Source organism: Giraffa tippelskirchi, chromosome 12 (genome assembly GCF_054371585.1).
Source record: "Giraffa tippelskirchi isolate mGirTip1 chromosome 12, T2T-mGirTip1v1.2.pri, whole genome shotgun sequence".
Classification (NCBI taxonomy): domain Eukaryota; kingdom Metazoa; phylum Chordata; class Mammalia; order Artiodactyla; family Giraffidae; genus Giraffa; species Giraffa tippelskirchi.
Window position 1 is genome coordinate 136,722,005 of NC_137286.1, and position 13,592 is coordinate 136,735,596.

The following is a 13,592-nucleotide window of genomic DNA, read 5'->3' on the forward strand; positions in this document are numbered from 1 at the left end:
TTAGAAAAAAAAAATATAGCACAGGATTAAAACATCATATGGTTTAAGATAAATAAACTAAGGGATTACAGTGTGGCACTACTTTCATTTTAAAACAATAGTTAAGGTACAAATGGGCTTAATTTTTAAAAATATTATTCAGAGATAACCATAAGTCTTTTCTCAGAAGAAAAAACACAAAATAGGTCTCTAATTTAAATGCATCTTTTGAATAAAGAAATATATAAATAAATACAGCTGGAATATTCAAAGATGTAGATGGTTTGATAAATCCCCATGAGGACCAGCTAGTCAGATATGTTCAGCTGGTTATCTGGCAAAATTATCACTTTAACGGATGAAATCCCAGTGTTTTATGCAATCAGGAAAGAGGAACCATCTAATTTTAAACACTCAATGGTCATTTCTTACAATATATAACTTAAATTTATTCAATACATTAAATACATGTTACTTTTAAATAATATAATTTAAAATGAAGAATATGTCACTGATCCTTAATGAAACTTTGACAAGTCTTCAAAGTAGTTCCACATTTCCCCAGCAGGTGGCAGATTTCTTGTCACACTTTCTCATCCTCTTACACAAGCCAGTGCTAGAGTTCATCATGCGTCAAAACTGTAGGGGAGGAAAGTATATTTAGCTCTTGAAATCTTAAATATCAAATTAGCTTAAACCTCACTGAGGCATGAATCAATATCAAGTGTAGGTGCTCACTGAGGATCCTCCTGTTTGCTAGTTTAGTACCTACTTGCTTCATTAAGTGACCATGAGAACAGCTCCTTATACATTACGGTATCTATCCTGCTGTGCTTAGGCACTCGGTCGTGTCTGACTCTTTGTGACCCTGTGGACCGTAGCCCGCCAGGCTCCTCTGTCCATGGGGATTCTCCAGGAAAGAATACTGGAGTGGGTTGCCATGCCCTCCTCCAGGGGATCTTCCCGACCCAGGGATTGAACCCAGTTTGGCCGCACTGCGGGTAGATTCTTTACCATCTGAGCCACCAGGGAAGCCCATGGGATCGATCATATGGGAGCATAACTACTTGCCCTTTTACCCACCTACAAGTGAGCTCCCATGACTCTATTAGAACAAGGACAATACTTTATTCATCTTTGTTATCTCCACGACCTAACACCCTGATTGATGGTGAAAAATAACAAACAGATTTCTCACCAGGTAAAAAGTATGCTGTCACTTATGTAATGGAACAACAAAGAGCAGAAGACATACATGGTCTTTGTCTAAGATGGGCGGGCAGAGCATTCAAATGCAGGAATAAACACTATGTAAGTGTGAGAATCAAAGTCAATACCAGTGAAGACTTAAGAGTTCAAAATGCTTTTTTCTCCTTCTGCATCAATGGGCTGCACATACTAACTGATTTAAGAACACGTGAGAATTCAAAATGGTATTTTCCAGGCAGAAATTAACTAAAACACAATTTAAATGGATCCTGTTCCACAATTCCAGATGGCAGACTTTCTCTCTCTCTTCACTAAATTCCACTGGAATTATGCAATCGATCAATCCTCTATTGTTGGACAGATTCTATGTCATTATTAAAGACAATGTTGTGACAAACATATACATACACACACACATTTTTGTTTAAATGTAAGTTTCTGATGAATTGATGGATCAAATGGCATGTATTTGAATTTTTATGTATATTACAAAATTTCCTTAATTTATACAGCTACTACATGTATGTATATGCATGCTTACTTGTCAATACTCTTGCTAGTGCTGGGTACTGTTAATCCTTTAACTTTTTCCAATTTGAGAAGAGAAACATTTCATCTCAATGTTTCATGCATTTATATTTTATTGTGAGGTAATTATGTGAGTTTTCCTTTCTTCTTTCCTTTAGTTTCTTTTCTTCTCTCCCTCCTTCCTCTGTCTTATCTTTCTCTCCCTTTGAAAACAGTTACGCCACTTACATAGTAATCTTTCTCCTGAATTGAAATGGCACCTTTATATTAGATTATTAAAAATACTCAGGTGTATTTTAAATACTGAACTTCTCCGACAACACACATTGATTTTATTAAGGAAAACAGAGTCAATATAAAACAATTTCATGCTCATATGAGGAAGTTTACATATAATTTCGGCCTCCCTAAAAAGTAAAGTTGAGGACAGTAAGAACTATATTCTGAACTACTGGAAAGAATTATTATGAGGATTAATTAGTCTAACCTGTGAAAGTCTTTAACACACTGACTGGAACACAACAGAAGCTCAACACTACTTTTAAAAAAGAGCAAAGAACAATCGAGACAGGTACTGACCAGGAAAGGGAATCATGAAGGAATCAAGAAGTTTTATCAGCTTTAAAAGAATATCCAACACACATTTATTGGTGTTAAGGGTTTATGTAGGGTGATAAAATGCTAAGTAATTTCAGTTTTTTAAATCTAAGAAATGGAAACTAGTTCAAACCACCCTCTGGTCTGTGATTAAGGCGGTTGGAACAAGGAACCAGCTTTCTATGAGGAAACCTATACTAGGTATGTCACTAATTAAGGAGACAGGAGGTAATAATTTATTTGTCTGTGTAAGGCTTTTATTAAACTTTGGGGCTTAGATTTTCCTATTTAGGAAATTCAGTGTATCTTAAAGAGAGTGTTTCTTTTACTTTTTTTTTTTTTTTAACCTCTATCTTAGGTCAGGAGACTAATACTATACTGCTTATCTATATGATGATATGAAGCTATATCCATGGGGGAACAGATTCTCTATCCATGTTTTAAATTTGTGAACTTAGTCTACATAAAAAGAAAATCTGTAATCATGTCACAGACTTTGGTAAAGAAATTCTGGTGTAATCATTTGATAATCATTAAGAAATGATTTTGTAATCTATTCTAATTTCACCTAGTGCAACATGTGGTTCATACACAACTGCAGAACAACTCACCTGCATTTTTCTTCTTGTTTTCAAGGTGATCTAACAGTTGCCGTATCTCAGTATCATACTCCACCCATTCTGGGACAATCCTGGCAGCAGCTTTTAGTTTAGGTTCTTTTGTTTTGGGGTTATTGCACTGAAAATTTAAATATTAGAATTAGTTTAATAGAGAAAAGATCAACTGAAATGACAAATCGCAGTTTATGTAAGCAGTGTTTAATGCAAACACTCAATCAGACGTTTAAACAAAAATTTGAAGATTTTCTGATGGTTCATAAGAAGTCTATCAAACAATTCGATAAAATATTTGGACAAAGGATCCAATTAGATTACCATTATGTAAAAGAGCACAGCAGACTATATTAATAAATATTTTCTAGCCTTTTCTTTGGACTAAAACTTGGTTTTACATAGTTTTTTTTCCATACGTAAAACTAATTGTCAGCCTTTAGAAATGTCTCGAGTTTCTTTGGCAAAGCATTTGTCCTCTTTCCTATGCCTCTATTTTGATTAGCAGTTGTGATATTAAGGTCAGTTAACTGGAATTCATTTGGCAAAATACTGATAGTTGTGAAATTCAGAGTAGCCTATAAATCTCCATGCCTTAAGAATATTTAAGTAGTCTGTTTAAGAGGCACAGTGGAAAAACAATGGACAGGGATCCTCGGTCCTCATGGTTCCAATTCTTACTAGCAGTTAGACTTGGACAGTCCCACTTAAACTAGTAGTGAGACCTGTAAACATCACCAAACTGTGTATGTGCGTATGCGGGCACCAGTGGCAGAACCTGTCTTTTCATTTGCAAAGGAGGAAATTAGAACAAGGTTATCTTCAAGGTTCCTCTAATACTTGATCAATTTTAATTAGCAATTGGTTCTACTATATTGTTTCTTGGGAAATTAAGTTTAAAAGGCAAAAAAGCAAAGGCAGAGTTTAAGGAGGGTCTGACTCTGGATGTATGTGAAGATACAGCTGACAGGACTAGTGCTAGTGGGCTGGATGTGAGCTGTGAGGAAAGAGAGGCATCAAACATGACCCCAGTGTCTTTGGCTTAAGCAACATAAAGAAAGGTTACAGGAGGAGCATCAGCTTCACAGAGCTACACAGGCATCCAGTCTGCTCTTCACAAAGCCCACTAGTAGAGCGCGTGTCATGAAGCTTGCTTCTACGTGGCACTTTCTCATGGTAGCCCCAACCTGCTTCATCTTTCATGCCTTATGGGAAAGCTTATTTATGAGCCATAAGCCTGGTATCTTAATCCTTTCCTCACCAAATATTTCCAGTTCATTCCATTGTGGATTTTTTCCTACAGTAATGTATTTCTGAAGTAAGTGGGTAAAGGAACTTCTCTGTAGAAATTACTTCACAGATAATGTGTTCTATAAACAAGATAACGGATTTTCTAATTGTGTCAGAAACAAAAAACAAAGTACTGTTTTTCCCTTAGCTTATGCTACAATTGTGGATTCTTTACCTGCTAAGCCATTGGGAAGCATAATCTCTATCAGCAGTGCTTCAATGGGGCAATCATGTCCCACAGGGGAGCTGTGGCCAGGTCTGGAGGTACTTGATTCCTGTAACTGGGGGTTGGGGAGGCGCTATCGCCATCTAGTGGGTAGAGACCAGGGATGCTGCTAAACATCCTATAACGCACAAGTCAGCCCTCACAACAGAGAACTATGGTTCTGAATGTCAGTAATGCTTTTTCCTCTCCATTAGGCCATTTCCTGGTTTTCCATTTTAACCTTTTCCCTAAGATGACCAAAAATAGCATGTTCTTTTTTATTTTAAATGTTTCTGTGGAAGAGATGATGTTGTCCACCAAAATCTATGCCACCCATCCATTTTCTCAGTAAACCTACTGCTAGGAAGTGGCTGTCCATCCAGGAATGATGATCCTCAGCTCTTTTTATAACTGGATGTGGCCACACAACCAACTGCCACCATGGGGCCAAGGCCTTTAGGATCAGGATGCACCCTCCACCCTCCTTTCTCCTTACCCTCCAGATCAACACTACCCAACAGAAATACGATGGGAGCCATAAATGCAGTTTTATACATTTTCTAACAGCCACATTAAAAAAAATGTAAGAGGAACAGGTGGAATAAATTTTAACACTGTATTTCCAAAATGTTATCAGTCAAAATGTAATCAATATAAAAAATTAGTAATGAGGTATTTTTACATTTTACTGAGTCTTCAAAATCTGATGTGTTTTATACCTTAGAGCACACCTCAATTTAGACTGGCAACATTTTAAGTATTTTACGGCTGCCTATGGGAAGTGGCTGCCATACTAGATGGATCAGCTTCAGATGGACATAGATGATGACAGGACCCTGGAGGATGAAGAAGTCCCAGGATGGACAAAGACTGGTCCCTGAGTCATGATGTACAGGGAAGCCACTCACTGACAGGACACCCACTTAGACCTGAACCTCGGTGTATGCGAAACCACAGAAATTCGGGCATTTGTTAGAGTAGCTCATGTTAATCTAGGTACTAAAAATCCCAAGGAGACTTACATCAACTAACATATGAGTCACATTTTTATACAACACAACCTTAACACTGTAATGTCCTTAACCACTCTTTAGAAATTTCCCCTGCTTTTTTTCTGACCGATGACCACTTACTTGTTTCTGCTACATCCTATCACCTATGATTGCAATCTAATTATATTTTGGCATGCTACTTTCTATACATCCCTGGAAAAACATCCCTATATTTTACTATCCAGTCTTATTTTGTTAAAAACTATGAGGTCTAATATTTTGACAGTTTGTTCTTCAAAGAAGACCTTGTACACAATTATTCTAAACTTATATCAGCACATAAAAACAATATGGTCAGGAAAAGAATGATAATGTCTTGTACTACTAGAGAAAATATACAGTATTGGAATAAAATGTCTACAGATGGACAAGAAATCAACTAGTTTAAAACATTTCATGTCTAAACTGTGTAGCATAAACTGCTTACAATGAAAATCTAAGAAAAAAATTTCTCAAAAATAATGAAGAAAAAGATGTATAGGATAATTTAAATAGCTGGAATTATTCTAGCTGTCTTTATTTGGGGAAATTATTGGCATAAGAACTAAACTGATATGTTAAGATGATAACTCATCATCTTATGTTTAGTTTATGATATTTCAGCCAGTTGATGGCCTTTATTTCAAAAGGCCTTGTGCAGAAAAGAATTAACACAGCAGGCCTGAGACTGCTATTCTGAGAGGCCTGTGCTTGCAATGCTGGCCCTTGGCTGGCCTCTGGGAACTTGGGTTTCAGGTGTGTTCCCACCATTCCCTGATACGAACGGCTCACTGTGCCTAAACTGTGCAAACTTGTGATTTATGCTGACCACCTGCCTTTCTTCTAGATATGGGGAATTTTGGCATGTGCCAGGCCAAGGGGTTGCTTAAATGACCAGCCCCCAACAAGAATTCTGGGCACTGGGTTTCTGGTAAGCTTTCCTAATAGACCACACTTCACATGTGGTGTTGTACTTCTTGGAGCTTAAGGAATGAGGGTTGTCCCAGGTAACCTCACAGGGAGAGGACTCTTGGAGGCCTAGATCTGGTTTTCTCTGAACTTCACCCCATCCGCCTTTTCCTTCTGCTGATTTCACTTTGTATTCTCTCACTGTAATATTTCCATAGCCATGATTCTGAGTCCTAAGAGTCCTCTTATTGAATCATTAAACCTGGGGTGGTCTTGGGAGCCCCCGATACAGCCCTATACCTGCCAATGTAGGTAAATGAAACAGTAAATTACAGACTGAGCCGCAGGTGCCATGCCATTTGTAAAACAGAAAATATTTCTATTGGAACATTTTCGTATCTGCTTATACAAAGGAAAATGCAAACACTCACCAGATCAATTGTTTTGGCTCTTTGCTTGGATTCATCATCACACCAGGTTTCACACCACAACCATTCTTGGGGAAGAGACTTGATGGCAACTTGGTGAATCATATTATTGGGAAGATCCTATTAGAAAAAGAATGATTTCAATACAGAGGAATAGCTTAGAGTCAGAGTGGAAGAAGTTGAAGATGTCACTTGGATTATAAATGGATTCTATAAAACATACCCAAATCTGAGAGACAGTCATATTTTTAAGCTTTAAATACTTAATTTGACCCAATGGTCTCATATCATGAATGAACCTGTGCACTGGAAGGAAGTGCACACCTGCTGTGGACTTTACTCCTGCACTGGGGTGAAGAGGGGGGCCCAGAACCCACCTTTGCAATTCCCCTTCTACCTCCAACTGCCTTGAAACATCAGGATTAATCACTTACACCATATCTTACTGGTTATGTGGTCACCACCACACTCTCCAGATTCTGAGGTGACTTTTCAGTTCCCTATCAGGAAACTGCCCCATGAATACTTTCACACTTCTGCACACTCACAGCTTTCTAAGCAAAGACTGCTGGCACCTGGGTAAAAGGATGTTTAAATGGCAAATGAACCTAGTAAGTTAAAGACAGATCTCTGGAGACATCAAGGGACCCTTTTCGCAGAGGTATCTGTTCACATGTCAAGGGTTGTAGAGCCCATCCCTATGTGTCCCCAGAGAGTATCTGTTTGCATTCAGAGCAAAGGGCATGTTTCCTTTCTGTCTCAGAGGACACCAGGGGTGCTTGTGTTAGCTGTCCCATCTAAGGTCCAAGATTCGTAATTTTAGGGTTCTTTTCACAACACTCCTATTAATCATAATACTGAAAGTCCTAGCCAATGCAACATGATAGGAAAAGGAAATAAACCAGTATACAGATTGGAAAGGAAGCAATAAAAACTGTCTTTGTTTGACAATGCAGAAAATCCTAAGAATCAATAACAAACTCCTGCAATGAATAAGCAATTATAACAAGGTTTCAGGATACAAGGTTAATATACAGAAAGTCAAGTGCTATATACCAGCAATGAACAACTGGAATTTGAAATTAAAAGCATACCATCATTTACATTAGCACAATCCATCCCCCCGACCCCCCACCAAACAAACCTAGGTAAAAATCTAAAAGAATGTTCCTCTACATAAGGAAAACTAAAATTCTGATGAAAGAAACTTAGGGACATCTAAATAAATAGAGAGGTATTTCATGCTCAGATGACCATTATATCTACTACTGTGGGCAAGAATCCCTTAGAAGAAATGGGAGTAGCCATCATGGTCAACGAAAGAGTACAAAAGGCAGTACTTGGATGCAATCTCAAAAACGATAGAATGATCTCTGTTCATTTCCAAGGCAAACCATTCAATATCACAGTAATCCAAGTCTATGCCCCAACCAGTAATGCCGAAGAAGCTGAAGTTGAACGGTTCTATGAAGACCTACGAGACCTTCTAGAACTAACACCCAAAAAAGATGTCCTTTTCATTATAGGGGACTGGAATGCAAAAGTAGGAAGTCAAGAAACAGCTGGCGTAACAGGCAAATTTGGCCTTGGAGTACAGAATGAAGCAGAGCAAAGGCTAATAGAGTTTTGCCAAGAGAACGCACTGGTAATAGCAAACACCCTATTCCAACAACACAAGAGAAGACTCTACACGTGGACATCACCAAATGGTCAACACCGAAATCAGATTGATTATATTCTTTGCAGCCAAAGATGGAGAAGCTCTATACAGTCAGCAAAAACAAGACCAGGAGCAGACTGTGGCTCGGATCATGAACTGCTTATTGCCAAATTCAGACTTAAATCGAAGAAAGTAGGGAAGACCACTAGTCCATTCAGGTATGACCTAGATCAAATCCCTTATGAGTACACAGTAGAAGTGACAAATAGATTTAAGGGACTAGATCTGATAGACAGAGTGCCTGATGAACTATGGATAGAGGTTCATGACACTGTACAGGAGATAGGGATCAAGAAAATCCCCATGGAAAAGAAATGCAAGAAAGCAAAATGGCTGCCTGAGGAGGTCTTACAGATAGCTGGGAAGAGAAGAGAAGCGAAAAGCAAAAGAGAAAAGGAAAGACATTCCCATCTGAATGCAGAGTTCCAAAGAATAGCAAGGAGAGATAAGAAAGCCTTCCTCAGCGATCAGTGCAAAGAAATAGAGGAAAACAACAGATTGGGAAAGACTAGAGATCTCTTCAAGAAAATTCGAGATACCAAAGGAACATTTCATGCAAAGATAGGCTCGATAAAGGACAGAAATGGTATGGACATAACAGAGGCAGAAGATATCAAGAAGAGGTGGCAAGAATACACAGAAGAACTGTACAAAAAAGATCTTCACGACCCAGATAATCACGATGGTGTGATCACTCACCTAGAGACAGACATCCTGGAATGCGAAGTCAAGTGGGCCTTAGAAAGCATCACTACGAACAAAGCTAGTGCAGGTGATGGAATTCCAGTTGAGCTATTTCAAATCCTCAAAGGTGATGCTGTGAAAGTGCTGCACTCGATATGCCAGCAAATTTGGAAAACTCAGCAGTGGCCACAGGACTGGAAAAGGTCAGTTTTCGTCCCAATCCCAAAGAAAGGCAATGCAGAAGAATGCTCAAACTACCGCACAATTGCACTCATCTCACACGCTAGTAAAGTAATGCTCAAAATTCTCCAAGCCAGGCTTCAGCAATACGTGAACCGTGAACTTCCAGATGTTCAAGCTGGTTTTAGAAAAGGCAGAGGAACCAGAGATCAAATTGCCAATATCCGCTGGATCATCAAAAAAGCAAGAGAGTTCCAGAAAAACATCTATTTCTGCTTTATTGACTATGCCAAAGCCTTTGACTGTGTGGATCACAATAAACTGTGGAAAATTCTGAAAGAGATGGGAATACCAGACCATCTGACCTGTCTCTTGAGAAACCTGTATGCAGGTCAGGAAGCAACAGTTAGATCTGGACATGGAACAACAGACTGGTTCCAGATAGGAAAAGGAGTACGTCAAGGCTGTATATTGTCACTCTGCTTATTTAACTTGTATGCACAGTACATCATGAGAAACGCTGGGCTGGAAGAAACACAAGCTGGAATCAAGATTGCTGGGGGAAATATCAATAACCTCAGATATGTGGATGACACCACCCTTATGGCAGAAAGTGAAGAAGAACTAAAGAGCCTCTTGATGAAAGTGAAAGAGGAGAGTGAAAAAGTTGGCTTAAAGCTCAACGTTCAGAAAACTAAGATCATGGCATCTGGTCCCATCACTTCATGGGAAATAGATGGGGAAACAGTGGAAACAGTGTCAGACTTTATTTTTTTGGGCTCCAAAATCACTGCTGATGGTGACTGCAGCCATGAAATTAAAAGACGCTTACTCCTTAGAAGGAAGGTTATGGCCAACCTAGATAGCATATGTAAAAGCAGAGACATTACTTTGCCAACAAAAGTCCATCTAGTCAAGGCTATGGTTTTTCCAGTGGTCATGTATGGATGTGAGAGTTGGACGGTGAAGTAAGCTGAGTGCCGAAGAATTGATGCTTTTGAACTGTGGTGTTGGAGAAGACTCTTGAGAGTCCCTTGGTCTGCAAGGAGATCCAATCAATCCATCCTAAAAGAGATCAATCCTGGATGTTCATTGGAAGGACTGATGTTGAAGCTGAAACTCCAATACTTTGGCCACCTCATGCGAAGAGTTGACTCATTGGAAAAGACCCTAATGCTGGGTAGGATTGGGGGCAGGAGGAGAAGGGGACAACAGAGGATGAGATGGTTGGATGGCATCACCAACTCGATGGACATGGGTTTGGGTAGACTCCGGGAGTTGGTGATGGACAGAGAGGCCTGGCGTGCTGCAATTCATGGGGTCGCAAAAAGTCGGACACGACTGAGCAACTGAACTGAACTGAACTAATTTCATGTTCACAGACAGAAAGAGTCAATACTGGTATGATGTCAGTTCTTCCCAACTCAATTTATAAATTCAACACAATCCTAATCAAAGTCCCAGAAAGTTATTTTGTGGATATCAACTGATTCTAAAGTCTACATAGAACTCCCAGAATAGCCAACCCAGTGTTGAAGAAGAATAACAAACAGGATGATACTACTGAATTTGAAAATCTTCATATAAATTCTCTAGTAATTAAAACAGAGATTTGTAAAAGAATAGACAAACACAGCAATGGAACAGAATAGGGCCCAGAAATATGAGAATTCTTTGTACTTTCTACTCAATTTTTTCCCTGTAAATCTAACATTGCTCTAAGAAAGTCTTATCAATTTAAAAAAAAAAAAAAAGCTTGACTGTTCCTTCTTTGAACCCCCTTTTCCTGGAAATCCATTCTTTAAATCCTTAAATAACCTGGTCTGTCATCTTATCTCAGCCACTTTCTCCCATCATACTCCCACCCTCTGACTACCTCTAGATTTTCAGCTTACTCCAAGTACTCAGATATCAATATCCTTTGATCCCCTTTGGGACCTGATTGCACCACTGTTTCACTGTCATTTACCCCTGATATCTTCACTCTCCTTTCCTTAATTTCCATGGTTAATCATTATATTTAATCCCTTGAATAGATTCTCAACTGTCTTACCCTTCTCTCATTTAGTTGGACATGTTTGGCAAAATAGTCCTCATTAAATCCAAACTCTGACCTGCCCCCATCCAATTAAACATGGCTGGCAAAACACACAGACACATACACTACACTCTTTTACATTCTCATCAGCAGTGTATGATGGTTCCAATTTCTCCATATCCTTGACAGGGCTTTTATGGACCATCTTCTTATTATAGCCATTCCAGTGAGTATGACGTGGTATCTTGTAGTTTTAATGCAGTACCTAGTGACCAATGATGCTGAGCATCTTTTCATCCATTTACTGGCCACTTGTGTGACTTCTGTGGAAAAATATCTATTAAACCCTTTGAGTATTTAAAAAATTGGTTGTCTTTTTGTTATTAAATTATGAATCCTTTATATGTTCTGGATACTACTAGTCCCTTATCAGATATATGATTTTCAAGTATTTTCTCCCATTCTGTGGGTTGTCTTTTTCACTTTGTGTTCTTTCGTGAACAAAGTTTTTAATTTTGATGCAGTCCTATCTGTTTTTTCTTTAGTTGCTTATACTTCTTGTTTCATATCTAAGAAACCATTGCCTAATCCAAAGTTACAAAGATTTACGTAAATACTTTCTAAGAGTTTTACACTTAATCCTCTCACACTCAGGCATTTGATCCATTCTGAGTTAAGTTTTTGTATACAGTGTTAGGAAGGGCTCCATTCATTCTTTGCAGGTAGACATCTTACTGCTCTAGCATCTTTGTTGAAAAAAGCTATTCTTTCTCCATTAAATTATCCTGGCATGCTTGTCAAAAATCCAGTGAGCACAGATGCATGGACTCTCAATTTATTTCTGGATTCTCAATTCTATACCATTGATTTATATGTCTAACCTTATGTCAGTCCACTCACTGTACATATTTAAAGGGTACAATTTGATAAGTTTCACATATTAAATATTCCTGTGACATTATGACCACAATCAAGCTCACTGAATATATCCATAACCCTCAAGTTTTCTTGTGCCTTTTTGCAATCCTTCTGGGCTGTCCTTTCTACATACACCTAAGCCAGTTCCTGGGCAAACATGAACTGCTTTTTGTCCATGTGGATTGGTTTACACTTTCTAGAATTTTATATAAACAGAATCACACAATATGTATATTTTTGGCCTGGCTTGTTTAATTAGATCACCATAATTTTTAGATTCATCGAAGTTGTTATGTGTATGATGAATAATTCCACCCTTTTTACCGTTCAGTAAATATACCTTTTTACCACTGAGTAAAATCTTTTTTGTTCAATCTCATTTTGATAGATATCTGGGTTTGTGGCAGGAAGCTTCTGACACGGCCCCCAGTGATCCCTGCCTCCCAATACTCATTCTCTTGTGCAAGTATTCCTCCTAGAGTGTGGCTGGACCCACTGACTTTCTTCTAACAACAGAACATGCAAAGGTAATGGGACATCAATTTTCTGAAGAGTTTGTATAGAACTGATACTATTTCTTTCTTTAATATTGGGTAGAATTTCACGTAAGTTTGGTAGAAGTTAGAAGCCATCTGGGCCTGGAAAGTTGTGCTAAATTCAATTTCTTCAATAGATATAGGGTTCTTCAGGTTATCTATTTCATTCTGAGTGTATTTTGATAGTTTGTGTCTTCTATGTAATTTGTCCATTTCATCGAAGTTGTTCATTACCATAAAGTTGTTCATAATAGTTTCTCATTATTCTTTCAGTAACTATAGATACTGTGCTATCATGTCTCTCATTTCTATATTATATTAGTAATTTGTGTCTTTTATCTTTTTCCTGATCAGTCTGGCTAGCAGTTTGAGTTTTGCTAATTTTATCAAAAAACCAGCTTTTGTTTGTAAGAAAACCTATTGAAACACATAAATTTTTCCATTTTTCATTCCACTGATTTCTGTTTTCATTGATTCCACTCCACTCATTAATCATTTCCTCTCTTCTATTTACTTTGGTTTAAAATTTGCTTTTTTTTTTTTTCTAGTTTCTAGGTAGAAGCTGAGATTATTTGAGACCTTTTTTCTTTTCCATACAGTACTTAGTGCTACTGACTTTCTAAGAACTATTTTAACTACTTCAGATGATGTAACTTATCATTTACTTTGTATACAGAAGAGAAGTAGCCTAAGGCTAAAAAATATATAAATTCATATGAAATGGTGAAT

The 13,592-nt window shown here is 38.0% G+C and overlaps 1 protein-coding gene across 4 annotated transcripts in view; it reads right to left on the reverse strand.

Moving 5' to 3' along the window:
* Window positions 1–403: 403 nt before the first annotated feature.
* The window catches only part of UGGT2 (UDP-glucose glycoprotein glucosyltransferase 2), a 125,832-nt gene continuing 112,643 nt past the window's right edge, over window positions 404–13,592 (reverse strand). For all 4 annotated transcript variants that reach the window (XM_081550335.1, XM_081550337.1, XM_081550336.1 and 1 more), the window contains exons 37-39: window positions 6,791–6,907; window positions 2,925–3,051; window positions 404–618 (exon numbers count right to left, since the gene is read on the reverse strand). In XM_081550335.1, the coding sequence (XP_081406461.1) occupies window positions 596–618; window positions 2,925–3,051; window positions 6,791–6,907 (267 nt within the window). In that variant the 3' untranslated portion in view covers window positions 404–595. The remainder of the gene's footprint in view (window positions 619–2,924; window positions 3,052–6,790; window positions 6,908–13,592) is intronic.